Raw genomic sequence first — 21,447 nt, 5'->3', positions numbered from 1 at the left:
GGCCCCCGCTGGAACCTCAGGGCTAACTATCCTAGACAGGACACAGCGACAATGAAGTGGACACAGGACACAGAGAATACAGAACCGAACTGACATACCAAGGTGATGGGAATGATGCAAAAGGACAGACGCACACAGGCAGAAGCACAAAGCAAGGAGCGTACAGGCACACAGACAAAACAGTCAAGAGACTGGCGAGCTAGATATGCTGCGTGTCAGGAACAAACACACATCAATTCTGAGGCAAGGGTGGGGTGTCGCCAGCTATCTTAAATAGAAAGGTGATTGTCACTTAAGCTGCAGCTTGGCTATGAGCATCTGAGCAGGGTTAACTAGTGCATTGCTGGAAGAAAATAGAAGCAAAGCGTATATTTATATGGAAGGAGCAGAGTAGAGATGAGCGAGCACACTCGTCCAAGCTTGATGCTCATTCCAACATTAGGGTACTCGAGATGCTCGTTACTCGAGACGAACACCACGCGGTACTCGAGTCAATTGCATTTTCCGCCCCGCGTGTTTAGTGCCATTTTCTAGCCAATAGACATGCAGGGAAGGCATTACCACTTCCTGCTGTGACGTGCCAGCCCTCCCCCCCCCCCCCCCCACAGTAGTGAGTAGCTGGGCCGATCAGGTGACCGCCGAGTACTTAAACTGGTCCTGCCCTCGCCTCAGACACATGCTGGCAGAAGTTAGGGATAGTGCTGCTGCTGATATAGGGATAGTGTAAGCGTAGGATCCTGTCTTCAAGAACCCCAACGGTCCTTCTTAGGGCTACATCTGACCGTGTGCATTACTGTTGTGGCTGGCTGGGAGCAGCAGTGCACCATTTTTATTTTTTTTTAAGCATCTCGGGCTGTGCAGGCCATTTCAGCTATAGCGTTATCAGTCTGCAGTGTATTATACAGAGTACAGGGAAAGAGCTGCTTATATAGGGAAAGTTGTACAGTCCTCCTGATCCTCTGTACAAGAACCCCAACAGTTCTTCTTAGGGCTACATCTGACCGTGTGCATTATAGTTGTGGCTGGCTCGGAGCAGTAGTGCACCAATTTTTGTATTACTCATCTAGGCCTGTTACCGTTCTGTGTCTGCAGTGCATTAGACACAGTGTCAGGGCACAACCACTTCTATAGGGAAAGTTATATACACTATACTGTCCGTATCCTCCATGCAAGGGCCCCAACGCGCCCTCTTAGGGCGACATCTGACCATGTGCATTATAGTTGTGGCTTGCTAGGAGTTGTAGTGCATCAATTATTGTATTGCTCATCTAGGCCAGTTCCCAGCCTGTCAATAATAGCGTTCTCAGCCTGCAGTGCCGTACAACCAGCTCTCACCGTGAAACTGCATGCAAATATTTCCTTGCCTACTGCAAACGACTTCAGTTATACCATTCTGTGTCTGCAGTGCATTAGACAGAGGTCTCACCGCTAAACAGTACTGTAATATTACCGGGGCCACTGCAAAGTATTTCAGCTCCGCCGCTGTGCAGAGCCTCTCACAATACCCTTTCCTTGGTGGAGCTGAGATAGCCGCAGTTACCAGCACTATCCACTGGCTTTACAGTCTTCTCCCACTCCATAAGCCTCTATTATCTACAAGTCTTTGTGAGCAGTAAATTACCCCTAGGTATCAGCGCAAGACAGCGGGTTACTTTTTTCAAGTCACAGCATAGAGCCTCCGCTACCTACAAGTCTCTGTGTGCGGTGAATTAAGGCCCAGTTGTCCGTGATGTACAGTGGGGTAATTTATTTGGGCTCTGCTCTATTCTTAATCCGCCATGATGAGGAGTAGGGGTAAGGGTCGAGGACGTGGACGCGGACGTCCAAGTGAGGGTGTGGGCACAGGCCGAGTTCCTGGGCATGGTGAATCACAGCCGGCTACTGCTGGATTAGGAGAGAGGCAAGTTTCTGGGCTCCCCAGCTTCATATCACAATTTATGGGTCCGCATGGTAGACCTTTATTACAAACAGAGCAGTGCATGCAGGTCCTGTCGTGGATGACAGAAAACGCCTCCAGCAATGTATCGACCACTCAGTCTTCTACACAGTCCACTACTCCCGGCCTAGGGACTGCAACTCTGAATCCTCTCGCTGCTGCTCCTCCTTCCTCCCAGCCTCCTCACTGTATGAAAATGACATATTCTGATGAGCAGGCAGACTCCCAGGAACTGCTCTCGGGTCCCTGCCATGAGTGAGGAAAAAATGGTTCCTCTCTCACCTGAGGAGTTTGTCGTGACCGATGCCCAACCTTTGGAACATTCCCGGGGTCCGGGTGATAAGGCTGGGGACTTCCGGCAACTGTCTCAAGAGCTTTCAGTGGGTGAGGAGGACGATGACGATGACGATGATGATGAGACACAGTTGTCTATCAGTGAGGTAGTAGTAAGGGCAGTAAGACCGAGGGAGGAGCGCACAGAGGATTCGGGGTAAGAGCAGCTGGACGATGAAGTGACTGACCCCACCTGGTTTGCTAATCCTACTGAGGACAGGGCTTCAGAGGGGAGACAAGTGCAGCAGCAGGACAGGTTGGAAGAGGCAGTGGAGTGGCCAGGGGTAGAGGCAGGGCCAGAGCGAAGAATCCCCCAACTGTTTCCCAAACCACCCTGTCGTGGCAAGCCTCCATGCAGAGGGCTAGGTATTCAAAGGTGTGGCTGTTTTTCAGTGAGAGTGCAGACGACCGAAGAACAGTAGTGTGCAACCTGTGTCGCGCCAAGATCAGCCGGGGAGCCACCACTACCAACCTCACCACCACCAGCATGCGCAGGCATATGATGGCCAAGCACCCCACAAGGTGGGACAAAGGCCGTTCACTGCCTGCGGGTCACACCACTGCCTCTTCCCCCTGTGCCCCAACCTGCGACACATATCCTACCCTGCTCTCAGGACACAGGCATGAGCGCCTCCCGGCCTGCACCCACACCCTCACCTCCACTGTCCTTCACTCCATCCAGCAATGCCTCTAAGCGCTGCGTTCAGCTGTCGCTAACACAAGCGTTAGAGCGAAAGCGCAAGTACGATGCCACGCACAAGCTTTAAACATGCAAAATTGATCAGCCTGGAGATGCTGCCGTACAGGCTTGTAGAAGCGGAGGCTTTCAAAAACATGATGGCGGCAGTCCCGCGCTACTCTATCCCAGTCGCCACTATTTTTCCCGGTGTGCCGTCCCAGCCCTGCACCAGCACCTCTCCCGCAACATTATACATGACCTCACCAATGCGGTTACTGGGAAGGTCCACTTAACCATGGACACGTTGACAAGTACTGGTGGGCAGGGCCACTATATCTTCCTGACGGCACATTGGGTGAATTTGGTGGAGGCTGGGACCGAGTCAGAGCCTGGGACCGCACACGTCCTACCCACACCCAGAATTGCGGGTCCTTCCTCGGTTCTGGTATCTGCGGTGGTCTATGCCACCTCCTCTAAACCCTCCCCCTTCTCCTCCTCCTACACAACCTCTACCTCGCAATTAAGAAGTGTGAGCAGCACGTCGCCAGCAGTCGGTGTCGCGCGGCAGCACAGCGGTGGGCAAGCGTCAACAGGCCGTGCTGAAACTAATCAGCTTAGGTGAAAAGAGGCATACGGTCCCCGAACTGTTGTAGGGTCGGACAAAGCAGATCGACCTCTGGCTCTCGCCGCTGAGCCTCCAACCAGGCATGGTCGTGTGACAACGGCCGTAACCTGGTGGTGGCTCTGCAGCTCGGCAACCTCACACACGTGCCATGCCTGGGCCACGTCTTTAATTTGGTGCTCCAGCGGTTTTTGAAAAACTGTCCACACTTGTCTGACCTGCTCGGCAAGGTGCACGGCGTCTGCGCACATTTCCGCAAGTCCACCACGGACGCTGCCACCCTGAGGACTCTGCAACATCGGTTTAATCTGCCAGACCACCGACTGCTGTGCGACGTGCCCACACTGTGGAATTCTACGCTGCACATGTTGGCCAGGCTGTATGAGCAGCGTAGAGCAATAGTGGAATATAAACTCTAACATGGGCGGCTTAGTGGTAGTCAGCCTCCTCAATTCTTTACCGAGGAGTGGGCCTGGATGGCAGATATCTGCCAGGTCCTTGGAAACTTTGAGGAGTCTACCCAGATGGTGAGCGGCGATGCTGCAATCATTAGCGTTACCATCCCGCTGCTTTCCCTGCTGAGAAGTTCGCTGCAAAGCATAAATGCTGATGCTTTGCGGTTGGAAAAGGAGACGGGAGATGAGAGTATGTCGCTTGATAGCCAGACCACCTTCATGTCTATATCTCGGCGCGTTTTGGAGGAGGAGGAGAAGGGCTCGGAGCCGGAGGAGGAGGGGGAAGAGACAGCTGGGCACACTGCAGAGGGTACCCATGCTGCTTGCCTCTGTTCAGTGTGTATGGGCTGTGGAGGAGGAGGAGGAGGATCCTGAAAGTCATCTTCCTAGTGAGGACAGCTATGTCTTGCGTACTGGTACCCTGGCACACATGGCTGACTTCATGTTAGGCTGCCTTTCTCGTGACCCTCGCGGTGGACGCATTCTGGCCACTGCGGATTACTGGGTGTACACCCTTCTCGACCCACAGTATAAGGAGAACCTTTCCACTCTCATTCCCGAAGAGGAAAGGGGTATGAGAGTGATGCAATACCACAGGGCCCTGGTTGGAAAAAGTGATGCTAAACTTCCCATCTGACAGCGCTAATGGCAAGGGGAGGCACGTAGATCAGACAGCATGTCAAGCGCAGGCAGGGGAACACTCTTCAAGGTCTTTGCCAGCTTCATGGCTGCCCAGCAAGACTGTCACCACTCCCCAGTCAAGGCTGAGTCGGAGAGAGCACTGTAAAAAGATGGTGAGGAAGTACATAGCCAAACGTACCACCATCCTCCGTGATGCCTCTGCTCCATACAACTATTGGGTGTCAAAGCTGGACACGTGGCACAAACTTGCGCTGTATGCCCTGGAGGTGCTGGCTTGCCCTGCCGCTAGCGTCTTGTCAGAGAGGGTGTTTAGTGCAGCTAGGGGAATCATCACGGATAAGCGTACCCGCCTGTCAACTGCCAGTGCCGACATGCTTACACTCATAAAGATGAACAAAGCCTGGATTTCCCCAGACTTCTCTTCTCCACCGGCGGAAAGCAGCGGAACCTAAAGATTCATGTCAACCGCAGATAAAGTATTCTCTATCACCAGAAAAAGGGGGGATTTTGCTTTGTCAATCTCTCTCTTATATTAGTCCTCCTCCTCCTACTCCTCCTCCTAAAACACCATGTCATCACGCTGAACGGCCAATTTTCTGTGGCCCAAAAGGCTCTGTTTACATTTTTTTTTTCAAACTTTCAAAAGTATTGATACTTTAACCTAAACCAATTTTTTAAACAGGGCTGCCTCCACGCTCTGCTACAAATTAAGCAACAGCGAGCTGTATATAAAAAATGTTTCTTGGTTTCACCTGCCCTCGCGTTTGAGCAATTTTTCAGGGGTACATTTGTACTTTTGGTACACTAACTCTTCTGACCCTCACCTATACTGCTATCTAACTAATTTTTCCGGCCTTCGCCTACACTCATGGTACTCCAATGTTTCAGGGGTCTGCCTATGCTTCTGCTACATAAATGCTACTGGGGTCTGCCTATGCTTCTGCTACAGAAATGTTACAGGGGTCTGCCTATACTTCTGCTACAGAAATGTTACAGGGGTCTGCCTATACCTTTGCTACAGGAATACCTGCCTATACTTCTACTACAGAAATGTTACTGGGGTCTGTCTATACTGTTACTACAGAAATGTTACTGGGGTCTGCCTATACCTTCGCTACAGAAATGTTACTGGGGTCTACCTATACCTTTGCTACAGAAATGTTACTGGGGTCTACCTATACTCTTGCTACAGAAATGTTACTGGGGTCCGCCTATACTCTTGCTACAGAAATGTTACAGGGGTCTGCCTATACCTTTGCTACAGAAATGTTACTGGGGTCTGCCTATACCTTTGCTACAGAAATGTTACTGGGGTCTACCTATACTCTTGCTACAGAAATGTTACTGGGGTCTGCCTATACTCTTGCTACAGAAATTTTACAGGGGTCTGCCTATACTTCTGCTACATACATGTTACTGGGGTCTGCCTAAACTTCTGCTACTGAAATGTTACAGGGGTCTGCTTATACCTTTGCTACAGGAATGTTACAGGGGTCTGTCTACACTATGGGTGCACAAAGCCTTCCCATCGCGGTGTTTTACCTATCTGGCACAACTACACTGGCTGACTAGAGCATGAATTGTGGACCGAGGCCAACATGTATTTTCTCTCGTGTTACCACCGTTATCCGCAGCACTGGTTTGGGCCAAACAAGAGGAGAGATACTGCAGTAATGAGATGTTCACACCTGCACTAGCTTCGGAGTCCGCTTCATGCCCGCAATTGCTGAGGGTTTGTGCAGAGGCCGAGGTCCTCGGTGCAGTGAAAGTCTGCCATGTTTGGGCACTCTGATTTCTTCATGGTTCATGTCTTGGGGTTCCTTGGACTCACCGATGCTGTGGGTGCACACAGACTTCCCAAAGCGGTGTTTTACCTGTCTGGCACAAATACACGAACTGACTTGTAGGGTGCGGATGGCTTTTCCCTTGCGTTGTTCATGAGGTGTCCGGCACCCAAACACAATGAGTAGTGTGTGGACACATGGCGTTCCCATTGCTATGTCACTCGCAGCACCTTGGGCCACACAAGGTGTTTGCTAGTACCGAGCCTGACCCGGGGCCTGCTCACCTACTTCTACACCTCCACAATGCAGCAATACTTGGTGTGGGAAGTGCTAGGCTGGCACCTGAGTCCCAATTTTGCAACGGAGGTGGCACGGGATTGGAATGATGTTCGTACGTTAATTTGTCATCGATTCTCAACAGCATTGTGGGCTATCGCCCCGCCCCTTTTAAAGAGGGTCGCTGCCTGGCCCTGCCAACCCTCTGCCGTGTGTGCCTCTGGTTCATCCTCATGGCAGACGCACTTATAAATAGACATGAGGGTGGTGTGGCTATGCAGCCAGCGTGTGGCATGAGGGCAGCTGAACGCTGCGCAGGGAAACTTTTGTGTGCGCTGCAGACACAGGGTCGTGTGGGGGGGTTGGGCAGCATGTAACCCAGGAGAAGAGGCAGCGGTGTGTCCCGCAGGCAGTGATTGTGCTTGGTTGCAGGTAGTGGGATGCTTAGCTAAGGTGTGCCTTGCTAATGAGGGTTTGTCCACAGTAAATTGTTAGGGGGGGGGGGCAAGACTCTTGCCCCCATTGTGTCTTAATAGTGGGACCTGGGAGTCTCAGATGCAGCCATGCATGCTGCCCTTCCCTATCCGTTTCTGTGGTGTTTCCATGACTTTCGGATGTTTTCTGGTGTTTGACAAGTCATCAGCTATGCGGAGCATCGGTCATATACAAAAATGCTCGGGTCGCCCATTGACTTCAATGGGGTTCATTACTCGAAACGAACCCTCGAGCATCGTGGAAAGTTCGACTCCAGCAACGAGCACCCGAGCATTTTGGTGCTCGCTCATCTCTAATTATTCTAGAAAGATGTCACCTTGCGTGGCCGGACAACCCCTTAAAGTTATGAAGGTTATGGTCTCAGTGGCTGAATTCGTCGGCTTGTGGAGTTAAGATTTTATCTCCAGAGCTTTGTTATCTCCAGTATAACATCCTAGTTTTGCTTCTAGCTCTTTTTCCTTGGTTTGCCATCAGGTTGCTTTATTATAGGAGTTGTCGTAGTTTTTTTTTTTTCGTTTTTGGCCTTTTTTTCTAATTTTAGGGACATGTCTATTTGCTGCTTTGAGGAGTGAGTGCATTTTAGGTGATGGGCTGGATTTGTTCTCTAATATTAACTCTTATTTCGAAGGTCATTTATATTTTTAAGTTGTTGCTTTTTAAATCTTGCAGCCTGTTGAAGTAAAAGGCCTCTGATAAATGCTTTATGGGAGTCCCATAAAGAAATGTCAGTGCCTGCTGCTTTGTTGAATAATAATAATTTTTGTTTGTATAGCACCAACTCATCCCATAGCGTTTTCGAGGTACATGGGGATCACAAACAATATGAAAACTACAGAAATTACAAAAGTTACAAGTGGTGTTCAATTATTTAGAAACAAAAAGGGTGGGGTTGATAAAAGAAGGTACAAGGTCAGGCGGAGGTGCAAGGGACAACATAGCAATGCGACAATAACATGTGATAAACCGTTTTTAGGACACAAATGGGGTGGGGGTAGCACAGGAAGTATGGGGCAGGAAAGGTAGATGATAGGCAAAAATGGAAAGCCATAGGGAGGGGCAGGGGACATATTTCAGGGGCGAGGGACTAGATTAGGAGGTTTGGTATGCTTTTGAAGAGGTGCATCTTTAAGGCATGTCTGAAGTTCCATGTGTCTGAGATTTTTCCGGATGTTTTGGGGTAGTGCGTTCCAGAGGATCAGTGCTGCTCTACAGAAGTCCTAGAGGCGAGCATGTGAGGTTCGTATTAGAGGAGTGTTTAGTCTAAGTGGGATGGGTGATGCATGGACAGGAGGGAAGCGATATACGCTTCCCGCAGCGCTGTGGAGAGAATTGTGGGTGATGAGTTTAAATTGAGTTCTCAACTCAAGGTTGGTTAGAAATATCTTTATGTGGTTGTTTTTAAGGAAATAATCTGTTGCGGTTTTCCAGATGTCGGTAATGTTGGGTTATTCGGGAGTTTGAATTGTAAGGGTTATGGGAGCGGGGTCTGACCATGTAATGTGTCCAATATACAAGTGGTTTATGTTTGGAATGGCCCATTTGGTTTTTATATTGATTTGCCTGCATGTGCTGTGTTATGAGTGGAATATGAAGTCTTTTTCGATGAACCAACCAGACAGTAGCAAGATTGGTATACCTTCCTTCTCCGCCTGCATTTTCCCGCCAATGCGAGACGTTTTTCTAGCAAAAATGCCTGCGATCACTTTTGTGAAGCCGAGATCCTCTGGCGCAGCTATCAGCCGCGTTCGAGGATCGGCAAATGTTCCCAATTGTTTTCAGTGGGAAAGCTTGCATGGCACTCGCGTACACATCGCGGTTTACAGTCCCATTGAAAACAATGGGCAATGTGTTTTGAGGAATACAAAAAGATAGGACGTGAATTTTTCTCACACTGTAAAAGAATGGGCTTCATATTCCCGCAAGATTTTTGCATCTCGTAAGGCACAAATCTTGTGCGATTTTCTTGGATGTGTGAAAGTGGCCTTAGAAAAGAATATGTGATTTTTCGCAGTGGAATCGCACAAAAATAGGACATGCTACAATTTTTCAATCTCAGTGTTGGTTTGAGCAAACATTTGCTTATGTAAATTATCTCATTGAATATATTGGGTTATTTTACCTGTGCGAGTTCCACCCATATGACATTCGGATGGAAGTCGCATGGGAACATTATCTGTGGAAATTCATGCTTACCCCTTATTCACATGTCCGCAGTACAATGTATAAGAATAGCGCCTCGTGAATTTAATGGAGTATAACAAGAAAGGTTAATGGTAGAGATAAGCGAGCCCCAAAATGCTCGGGTGCTCGTTACTGGAGTCAAACTTTCCGCGATGCTCGAGGGTTCGTTTCGAGTAACGAACCCCATTGAAGTCAATGGGCGACCCGAGGATTTTTGTATTTCGCCGATGCTCGCTAAGGTTTTCATTTATGAAAATCTGGGAAATTCAAGAAAGTGATGGGAACGACACAAACGGATAGGGCAGGCGAGGGGCTACATGTTGGGCTGCATCTCAAGTTCCCAGGTCCCACTATTAAGCCACAATAGCGGCAAGAGTGCCCCCCCCCCCCTCCCAACAACTTTTACTTCTGAAAAGCCCTCATTAGCAAGGCATACCTTAGCTAAGCACCACACTACCTCCAACAAAGCACAATCCACTGCTTGCATGACACTCTGCTGCCACTTCTCCTGGGTTACATGCTGCCCAACCCCCCTGCACGATCCAGTGTCCACAGCGCACACCAAAGTGTCCCTGCGCAGCCTTCAGCTGCACTCATGCCACGCCACCCTCATTTCTATTTATAAGTGCGTCTGCCATGAGGATGAACCGGAGGCACACACTGCAGAGGGTTGGCAGGGCCAGGCAGCGACCCTCTTTAAAAGGGGCGGGGCGATAGCCCACAATGCTGTACAGAAGCATTGACAAATCCAATCCTGTGCCACCTCCATCAGGAGCTGCAAACGTGGGCATAGCAATGGGGAACCCATGTGCCACACAGTATTCATTCTGTCAAGGTGTCACATAGCTGAATCCACACTGCAAGGGAAAAGCCATCTGCACTCTGCCCCCTACCCAAGTCAGTCAGTGTCTTTGTGCCAGACAGGTCAAACACCGCAATGGGAGCTAAGTTTGCACCAACAGCATAGGGGGTCCTAGGAAACCCAAGACATGAACCAAAAATGGATCTGACCGGCCAAACATGGCAGACTTGCACCGTGCCCACGACATAGGCCTTGGCCCACAGATTCAGCAATCCTAGGCTGGAAGCGGACTTTCACTGCACCCAGGACATAGGCCTCTGCACAAACCCTCAGTAATCGCGGGCCTACAGCGGACTCCAATGCTAGCGTAGCTGTGCACGTCTCATTAGCGCTGTATTGCTCCTGTAGTTTGTCCCAATGCAGTGCCCCGGAGAGTAGAGCTAACGTCAGATTAAATGCAGGTGGGCTTCGGCCCACACTGCATGCCCCAGTCTGACCGGGGTTTTTAATACCTAGACACTGGCAGGTACAAATCCGTAATGTGAAGTCCCTGTGGACCCACAGCATGGGTGGCTCCCTGGAACCCATCGGTGGTACATAACTGTATCCCATTGCAGAGCCCTGCTCAGCAGAGCTAACGTCACATACAATACAGGTGGACTTAGGCCCACAGTGCATGCCCCAGTCAGTCTGGTAATATGTACGTTAACAGTAACCGCGTTGGTGGGAAATGGCCTCGCCACCATCATGTCTTAGGGAAGCCTCCATTTCCACACCCCAGTGACATAGCATTAGCAGCGGTATAGTCAGAGCCCAGAATTAGTAACATTTCAGCGGTAGCACTAGGGACAGGCCCCAGTAACATATCACTAGCAGCAGTATAGGGGGGAGCACAGTATTAGTTCCATTTCAGTAGTAGTTGCAGTCTAGACAGGCCCCAGTAACAATTCTGAAGCAGCAGTATAGGGGGAGCACAGTCTTAGTTCCATTTCAGTAGTAGTAGTCAAGACAGGCCACAGTAACATTCCCGTTGCAGCAGTTTAGGGAGATAACAGTCTCTTTCACATTTCAGCAGTTGCAGTGTAGACAAGGCCCCAGTTACATTTATGTAGCAAGAGTGTAGGCCAACCCCACACACCTTGCTGTACCATGAGTGCAGGCGAAGCCCATAAAAATTACTAGGATTACACTGTAGGCGAGGGCCCCAAAAAATTGTTGTACCAACAGTACTAATGTACCTCAGAAAAATTGCCCATGCCCAACCAAGAGGGCAGGTGAAACCCATTAATCGCTTTGGTTACTGTGGCTTAATTTGTAACTAGGCCTGGAGGCAGCCCAGTTAAAATAAAAATTGGTTCAGGTGAAAGTTTCAACGCTTTAATGAGAATTGAAACGCATAAACATTGTTTACAAAAGTAATATGACTGAGCCTTGTGGGCCTAAGAAAAATTGCCCGTTCGGCGTGATTTACGTGAGGTTTCAGGAGGAGGAGCAGGAGGAGGAGGAGGAGGAATATTATACACAGATTGATGAAGCTAAAAGGTCCCCGTTTTTTATGGTGATAGAGAACGATGCTTCCATCCGCGGGTGCAGCCAACGTATTGTTTAGGTACCGCTGCTGTCCGCTGGTGGAGAAGAGAAGTCTGGGGAAATCCAGGCTTTGTTCATCTTGATGAGTGTTAGCCTGTCGGCACTGTCGGTTGACAGGCGGGTACACTTATCCGTGATGATTCCCCCAGCCGCACTAAACACCCTCTCTGACAAGACGCTAGCCGCAGGACAAGCAAGCACCTCCAGGGCATACAGCGCGAGTTCAGGCCACGTGTCCAGCTTCGACACCCAGTAGTTGTAGGTGGCAGAGGCGTCACGGAGGACGGTCGTGCGATCGGCTACGTACTCCCTCACCATCCTTTTACAGTGTTCCCGCCAACCCAGCCTTGACTGGGGAGCGGTGAGAGTCTTGCTGTGGAGCCATAAAGCTGGCAAAGGCCTTGGAGAGTGTTCCCCTGTCTGCGCTGTACATGCTGCCTGATCTCCGCGCCTCCCCTGCTACCTGGCCCTCGGAACTGCGCCTTCTGCCACTAGCGCTGTCAGATGGGAATTTTAAAATCAGTTTGTCCGCCAGGGTCCTGTGGTATAGCATCACTCTCGAACCCCTTTCCTCTTCGGGAATCAGAGTGGGAAGGTTCTCCTTATACCGTGGGTCGAGCAGTGTGTACACCCAGTAATCCGTAGTGGCCAGAATGCGTGTAACGCGAGGGTCACGAGAAAGGCATCCTAACATGAAGTCAGCCATGTGTGCCAGGGTACCTGTACGCAACACATAGCTGTCCTCACTAGAAAGATCACTTTCAGGATCCTCCTCCTCCTCCTCCTCAGGCCATACACGCTGAAGGGATGACAGGCAAGCAGCATGGGTACCCTCAGCAGTGGGCCAAGCTATCTCCTCCTCCTCCTCCTCCTCCTCCTCCTCCTCCACGCGCTGAGATATAGACATGAGGGTGCTCTGACTATCCAGCGACCTACTGTCTTCCCCCACCTTCGTTTCCGAGCGCAAAGCGTCTGCCTTTATGCTTTGCAGGGAACTTCTCAAGAGGCATAGCAGAGGAATGGTGACGCTAATGATTGCAGCATTGCTGCTCACCATCTGGGTAGACTCCTGAAAGTTTCGAAGGACCTGCCAGATGTCTGCTAACCAGGCCCACTCTTCTGTAAAGAATTGAGGAGGCTGACTCCCACTAAGCCGCCCATGTTGGAGTTGGTATTCCACTATAGCTCTACGCTGCTCATAGAGCCTGGCCAACATGTGGAGCGTAGAGTTCCACCGTGTGGGCACGTCGCACAGCAATCGGTGCACTGGCAGATTAAACCGATGTTGCAGGGTGGCAGCGTCCGCGTTGGACTTGCGGAAATGTGCGCTGACCTGGCGCACCTTTACGAGCAGGTCTGACAAGCGTGGGTAGCTTTTAAGAAAGCGCTGAACCACCAAATTAAAGACGTGGGCCAGGCATGGCACGTGCGTGAGGCTGCCGAGCTGCAGAGCCGCCACCAGGTTACGGCCGTTGTCACATACGACCATGCCCGGTTGGAGGCTCAGCGGCAAAAGCCAGCGGTCGGTCTGCTCTGTCAGACCCTGCAGCAGTTCGTGGGCCGTGTGCCTCTTCTCTCCTAAGCTGAGTAGTTTCAGCACGGCCTGCTGACGCTTGCCCACCGCTGTGCTGCCACGCCGCGCGACACCGACTGCTGGCGACGTGCTGCTGACACATCTTGATTGCAAGACAGAGGTTGTGTAGGAGGAGGAGGGTGGTTTAGTAGAGGAAGCATACACTGCCGCAGATACCAGCACCGAGCTGGGGCCCGCAATTCTGGGGGTGGGTAGGACGTGAGCGGTCCCAGGCTCTGACTCGGTCCCAGCCTCCACTAAATTCACCCAATGTGCTGTCAGGGAGATATAGTGGCCCTGCCTGCCCGCCTGTGCTTGTCCACGTGTCCGTTGTTAAGTGGACCTTGGCAGTAACCGCGTTGGTGAGTGCGCGTACAATGTTGCGTGAGACGTGGTCGTGCAGGGCTGGGACGGCACATCGGGAAAAGTAGTGGCGACTGGGAACCGAGTAGCGCGGGGCCGCCGCCATCATGTTTTTGAAAGCCTCCATTTCCACAAGCCTATACGGCAGCATCTCCAGGCTGATCAATTTGGCTATGTGTACGTATAACGCTTGAGCATGCGGGTGCGTGGCGGCGTACTTGCGATTGTGCTCAAACAGTTGCGCTAGTGACGGCTGGACGCTGCGCTAAGAGACATTGCTGGATGGGGCCGAGGACAGCGGAGGTGAGGGTGTGGGTGCAGGCTGGGAGACGGTCGTGCCTGTGTCCTCAGAGGGGGGTTGGATCTCAGTGGCAGGTTGGGGCACAGGGGGAGAGGCAGTGGTGCAAACCGGAGGCGGTGAACGGCCTTCATCCCACCTTGTTGGGTGCTTGGCCATCATATGCCTGCGCATGCTGGTGGTGGTGGCTCCCCGGCTGATCTTGGCGCGACAAACCTTGCACACCACAGTTCATCGGTCGTCTGCACTCTCAGTGGAAAAACTGCCACACCTTTGAGCACCTCGGCCTCTGCAGGGTGGCATGGCGCGAGGGGGCGCTTTGGGAAACAGTTGGTGGATTCTTCGCTCTGGCCCTGCCTCTATCCCTGGCCACTCCACTACCTCTTCCAACCTGTCCTGCTGCTGCACTTGCCTCCCCCTCTGAAGACCTGTCCTCAGTAGGCTTAGCAAACCAGGTGGGGTCAGTCACCTCATCGTCCAGCTGCTCTTCCTCCGAATCCTCTGTGCGCTCCTCCCTCTGACTTACTGCCCTTATTATTACCTCACTGATAGACAACTGTGTCTCATCGTCATCATCCTCCTCACCCACTGAAAGCTCTTGAGACAGTTGCCGGAAGTCCCCAGCCTCATCCCCCGGACCCCGGAAACTTTCCAAAGGTTGGGCATCGGTCACGACAAACTCCTCCGGTGGGAGAGGAACCATTGCTGCCCAATCTGGGCAGGGACCCGAAAACAGTTCCTGGGAGTCTGCCTGCTCCTCAGAATGTGTCATTTTCATGGAGTGAGGAGGCTGGGAGGAAGGAGGAGCAGCAGGCAGAGGATTCAGAGTTGCAGCTGTGGACGGCATAGAAGACTGGGTGGTCGATAGATTGGTGGATGCACTTTCTGCCATCCACGACAGGACCTGCTCACACTGCTCATTTTCTAATAAAGGTCTACCGCGTGGACCCATTAGTTGTGAGATGAATCTGGGGACCCCAGAAACTTGCCTCTCTCCTAATCCCGCAGCAGTCGGCTTCGATACACCGGGACCAGGAGCTCGGCCTGTGCCCACACCTAACTTGGGCCTCCACGTCCTCTAGACCTACCCCTACCCCTCAGCATGGTGTATTACGAGTAGAGCAGAAACAGAATGCTGTAATTAAATGTGCCATTTATTGGCGTGTGGTTGGAGGCTGACTTCGCTTACGGAACACACAGCAGAGCCAGGAAACAATTATGCGCAAGCCTGTAGTCAGACCTAGGTGCGTATGACTGAGCTAGTGTAATTCACAGCGCAAAACCAGTCAAGTGGCCAAAGGCCAGTGGTAGGCCTTAAGTATTTTGCTACAATTTTTTTAAAAGGGTGAGGTGAAAAAGCAGAGACACACCGTATGCAGCGTATATATGTATACTGTTTCCCTCTGGCGGGATGACGGCGATCATGTAACGGAGCGCACAGCAGAGCCAGGAAACAATTATGTGCAAGCCTGCTGTAACGCTTAGCTGGATATTAATTAGCGACTACTACCCCCAGCAGACACGCAGGAAACTGAAGATGGTCACAGGCAGCCCAAATATAGTATTTTTCCCCACTTTTTTTGAAAAAGCCCACTGCCTATATAGACAGTATATCTCTTTCCCTGTACCACTGTCCCTGCCTCACCAGTACTGCCCCTATACTCTGTAAAATGACTGCAGACTGAAGACGCTGTGGTCTGCACGCCTGATATACAAAAAAAAAAAAAATTGCGCAACACTGCTAAAAGCAGCCTCAACAGTACTGCACACGGTCAGATGGGGCCCTAAGAAGGACCGTTGGGGTTCTTGAAGACGAATATAACACCTAACACTCTCCCTATAGCAGCTACAGCAAGACAGCACTTTCCCTGATCTCTCTCAGCGTGCATCTGTGGCGAACCGCGGGCGGGGCAGATTTAAATACTCGGGTGTCACCTGATCTCCCCAGCCACTCACTGCAGGGGGGTGGTATAGGGCTGGAATGTCACAGGAGGAAGTTGTAATGCCTTCCCTGTCTTTCTATTGGCCAGAAAAGCGCGCAAATTTCTCAGGGAAGAAAATGAAAGTGACTCGAACATCGCGTGGTGCTCGCCTCTAGTAACGAGCATCTCGAACACCCTAATACTCGGACGAGTACGCTCGCTCATCTCTAGTTAATGGTAACCCATCTGGTGCACGGTGGGTTAACCCTGGTAAGGGAAATCCCACCTGCACCCCTTGTCCAAGTTTGCAATGAAAATAACCTTTGTCCACGATCCGGGGATGCCGGAGAGACAGCTGGAGTAGAGCAAGACTCCCTGGATAAACCGGGAGCTCGAACAGATGACCACCCAATGGATAGGAAAATCTCACTCCGCTCTTTTGGACCAAGGAGCACTTTTGTACAAGGGCAATCCTAAAACCCATGAAAGGTTTACATTCTTTATTCGGCAGTATGCCACGTGTATCGCCACCACACACTGCGCCTTTTTTAGGTGGGTTGAAAGTATGGAAGAAATGCAAATCTTTCCATTTACTTTGTCTTTGTACGTTCCGCCCCTGGCTATGGCTTACAAAATACTGCGGTGTCAATAAGCCCTAAATCTAGTAATAAAGCTTTTCTGCACATATTCTCCATGCTGAAGTGTTTACACATTTTGGGGACCCCCTGTATACACTCATTGCCTACACAAATATACATGACTACTTGTGACGATGCTATAGATGATACTCGTTGGTTGTAGGGTGCAGTAATGTGGTATGAGGACATAGAACATTTGATATACTTTAACTGCTATTGCCTCTCTGTTATCAGCCAGAAAGCTGAAGTATATAGACTTTACTCTACACACTGTGTAATTGGATACCGAGATAGCCCAGCTTACATTCTAACCCCCCTCCTTCATTTTCTAGATAAATTCTTCCTGTATGAGTTCTTCCTTCAAGTGTTAATTGTTATGAAACCGTGAATAAGCGGCCCACACTGTATAAAGGTGTTGCAATTTCTTTCTATAGACACACTGGGCTTTGGATGTTAATCCACAGTGTCTGTGCACACATAAAATAAACACCATTTCCTATAGAGGTCCTGGGTGTCCTGTCAAATGTCGTATATCATTAGGAGGTATTACTATTGGTCGCTGCTCTTAGGGATTCTCTCATGAAGACTGCTGTTATAAGAAGTTGGCTCCGGCTTCTCTAGTCCATGACCATCAGCTGGGATCTCTGGGAGCCACATCTGGGGATTCTGGTGAATTGACACCCATGTGATGCAGAATCTACCAGATCCACCAGCTGCCCCTCCTCATTCTGGCTCACAGAGAGGGACCTCGAGGACTAGTCACCCCTCTAAGATGTGCATTGTGATTAATAGGCATATGGAGAGGGGACATCATGGGGAGACAAGCGCTGTTATACTAGTATCTCCTTATATTCATGGATTTTTATATTATTTTCTGTTTATTTTCACAGCTCCAGTGAGACTTTATGGAGGAAACACTGAATGTGAAGGATTAGTGGAAGTGAGATATGAAGGAGAATGGAGGGGAGTGCATTATGACACTGGCAACAGAGAAAACATTGCTAATATAGTTTGTAGAGAGCTGGGATGTAACACTGCAAATGTACCACATCGTGTGACCAGAGGGGAGATATTTGTGGATGGTTACAGGAGGAGGTTGTATCTACGATGTACAGGAGGAAAGTCATCCTTGTCACAGTGTAAATATTCTACAAATGGTGGTCTATATCCTTCTGCATCTCTGATGGGTGTGCTATGTTCAGGTAAGAGACATCTCTTTCCTCTCCACACATCACACACCGCACTGGATACAGCATCATACCTGACAACCTGTACAATAACTGCACTGACAACTGCTGAGAGAATGACACTAACTAACAACCTGCAGCAGCTTCATCCACAGACAATTTCTATCAGCTATCAGTCCTATCATGAAGGAATATTATACTAATGAAATGGAGCCCTCTGTGTACATGTCTGTGTGGATGATGGTGATGAGCAATGCCAATTGCTCCGTTATAAGCTCTATAAATGGTGACCCTATTACTGTAGTCCATCTGTCACATACATTGTGGTAAGTCACAATTATCAGGTGCACATATCAGTTGGCTTTATGGCCAGACTGCCCATCTGGTAATTCTGGTAAATACTACATGGCCTCGTGTCCGCCGTGGGCCGCCTGCTCTATCAGTAACCATGGTGGTGAAGGACCTGTGATGATATGATCATGTACATGAACACAGAGCTCAGCAGTACTGAGGAATGATGGTGGTGAAGGACCTGTGATGATATAATCATGTGACCAGTACATGAACACAGAGCTTAGCAGTACTGAGGAATGATGGTGGTGAAGGACCTGTGATGATATAATCATGTGACCAGTACATGAACACAGAGCTTAGCAGTACTGAGGATAGATGGTGGTGAAGGACCTGTGATGATATAATCATGTGACCGGTACATGAACACAGAGCTCAGCAGTACTGAGGATAGATGGTGGTGAAGGACCTGTGATGATGCAATCATGTGATCATGTACATGTGTATTTACTTTATTTATGACACTAGTAAAGCACATCATTATGTATAAACGTTTTATAGATGACGTCCTTTTAATCTGGAATGGTGAAATTGAGGATTTAAATCATTTTATTACTGGGATTAATCACAATGATTTTAATATTAAATGTACTAGTGTCATGAATAAAGTGGAAATAGTGTTTTTAGACTTACTTATTTCTTCTAGAAATGAGTCCATTAGCACTAGAACGCACTTTAAGCCAATGGACTGCAATAGCTACCTGAATTTTGGAAGCTGCCATAAAAAAAAGCTGGAAATTAAACATCCCATACGGGCAGTTTAAGAGGGTTAAGAGGAATTGTTCAACTATTATGAACAGCAATCTAAGATCTTAATTACCCGTTTTCAGGAGAAAGGTTATCCAATGACCTTGATCAACTCGGCATACAATAAAAATTTACAGGAAAAACATTCTGAGAATGAAGATTTGATGGTCAGAGACGTGGTAATTCAACAAAAAGAAAAACCAACCATTGGCACTGGTTTTAATAATAAACATTTATTTATAACTACATTTAATACACAACATAATGAAATCGGAAAGACCCTTAAACATTGGCCAATCTTAAAACGGGACCCTTTTTTATGTGATGACATTTTAGATACCCCAAAAGTAGTTTACCGTAAGAATAAGACCTTGCAGAATTTGTTGGCCCCCTCAAATCCGGATCGGTTGAGAACACCAACACAGGAGCATAATGGTTGTAATATTTTAGTGGGGGCATACAAATGTCTGAGGGCTCGATGGAAATGTTTATCATTATGAGCCCATTATGGTGGATACTAACCTTTTAATATTTTTAATAGCCAGTATTATTCATGCTGGAAGGAAACGCAAGTTACGCTCCACATTTAATGTGATAAAGTTAGTTACCCCGCGGCTATGTTAGACCTTATGCCACCGCGCTTCTTTTGGAACGCAGCGCTGCGGTCCACGAAGTACCGAACAACGTCGTTATAGACACATCACATGATGTACTGTGATCACGTGTCACGCTCCTTTGGAGTGCACCGTTGCGTTCCATTCTCCGTTGAGCGCCGTAATTGGAAACACGCCCCGTGATGAGTCCATGGAACGCAGTATACGTCCCGGAGCATAATGATGATGTATCTATTAGGGGCACGTCATAACTTGGCACCAAAGATGGCGCGTTACATCACAACAAACGGGACTCCCTCCTCCTCCCTTCCCCTTCTTTGGAAACGGTATGGAACTTGTTTACTCATAATTTATTTGCTATATGTAGTGTTGATAACCTGTTAAGATTTATGCTTGACAAAGGCGCTTATTGCGCCGAAACATGTTGCATTTATCACTACTATTTTTGTTTATTTACTGTGTTTGTTTTTTAAGAGGTGTGCTATCCCTCTCTTTCATAATGAAATAAACCACCTTATTTATGATTGAGTTTTTTTCCTTTTTACTTGGGCAATAGTCTAAGTAGCGCAGTGGCAACATTTTTCATTTCTTGAGAAACATCACAATTAATCACCTGCAGAATAACTTAAACTTGTGTCCAGATAGCATTCCCCACGACCACCATGCACTCTCAGGCTCCATGTCCGTGGCATCCCGCGAATCTAATGCGCATGTGCAGGGATGTACCAACTGCGCACGTGTCAGAGGATCTTCATTGTGCATGCGTGGCGCCATTTTCTTGAAGTCCACATACAACTGATACTGCAATAGGGGACACGAGGGATCAGAATATGTCCAAGCGCCCACTTATCACCAAAGTCACATCACATAGTTAGCATATAACAAGAATATGGTGTTAACCTCAGCATGCACAGAAGTATACTCAATCCATAGGTCAATACAATAAATATTGTGTACAACTAAGTTATATTGTGAAGCCTAAAGGTAAATATAAATGTCATCTTCGATTTTGATTCCCATGATAAAATTTATGAGGGGCAACAAATATAGTGCACATAGTTCAACGAGTGTGGTAAATCACTCACACTGAATTGAATACAGACATGGACATACATGACTACAGATGAGCGAGCACCAAAATGCTCGGGTGCTCGTTGCTCGAGTCGAGCTTTCCGCGATGCTCGAGGGTTCGTTTTGAGTAGCAAACCCCATTGAAGTCAATGGGCGACTCGAGCATTTTTGTATATGACCCATGCTCCGCTAAGGTTTTCATTTGTGAAAATCTGGAAAACCTACGAAAGTGATGGAAACGACACAGAAATGGATAGGGCAGGCGAGGGGCAACATGCAGGGCTGCATCTCAGGATCCCAGGTCCCACTATTAAGCCACAGTAGCGGCAAGAGTGCCCCCCTCCCTCCTAACAATTTTTACTTTGAACAAACCCTGATTAGCAAGGCACACCTTATCTAAGCACCACACTACCTCCAACCAAGCACACCTTATCTAAGCACCACACTACCTCCAACCAAGCACAATCACTGCCTGCATGACACTCCGCTGCCTCTTCCCCTAGGTTACATGGTGCCCAACCCACCCCCCCACCCCCCCCCCCCCGTGCATCACAGAAAAGTGTCCCTGCACAGCCTTCAGCTGCCCTCATGCCACACGCTCACTTCATAGCCACACCACCCTCATGTCTATTTATAAGTGCATCTGCCATGAGGAGGAACCGGAGGCACACACTGCAGAGGGTTGGCAGGGCCTGGCAGCGACCCTCTTTAAAAGCGGAAGTGTGGGCGATAGCCTACAATGCTGTAGAGAATCGATGTGAAATTGACGTTCGATCTTCATTCCAATCCTTTGCCACCTCCGTCAGGAGCTGCAAACGTGGGCATAAAGGGGACTCTTTTGCCAGCCCAGCACTTCTACACATCTCCACAATGCAGCAATACTCGGTG

The 21,447-nt window shown here is 49.2% G+C and overlaps 1 protein-coding gene across 1 annotated transcript in view; it reads left to right on the top strand.

The window, feature by feature from the left end:
• Positions 1 to 21,447, top strand: part of LOC136577418 (CD5 antigen-like) — a 153,342-nt gene that overhangs the window by 85,513 nt on the left and 46,382 nt on the right. Inside the window, exon 4 of the mRNA XM_066577314.1 lies at positions 17,480 to 17,791. Within this exon, the coding sequence (XP_066433411.1) occupies positions 17,480 to 17,791 (312 nt within the window). The remainder of the gene's footprint in view (positions 1 to 17,479; positions 17,792 to 21,447) is intronic.

This window comes from Eleutherodactylus coqui, chromosome 8 (assembly GCF_035609145.1).
Source record: "Eleutherodactylus coqui strain aEleCoq1 chromosome 8, aEleCoq1.hap1, whole genome shotgun sequence".
NCBI classification, from domain to species: domain Eukaryota; kingdom Metazoa; phylum Chordata; class Amphibia; order Anura; family Eleutherodactylidae; genus Eleutherodactylus; species Eleutherodactylus coqui.
Note: the sequence above shows the minus strand (reverse complement) of the source record. Positions and strands in the feature narration are given on the sequence as shown.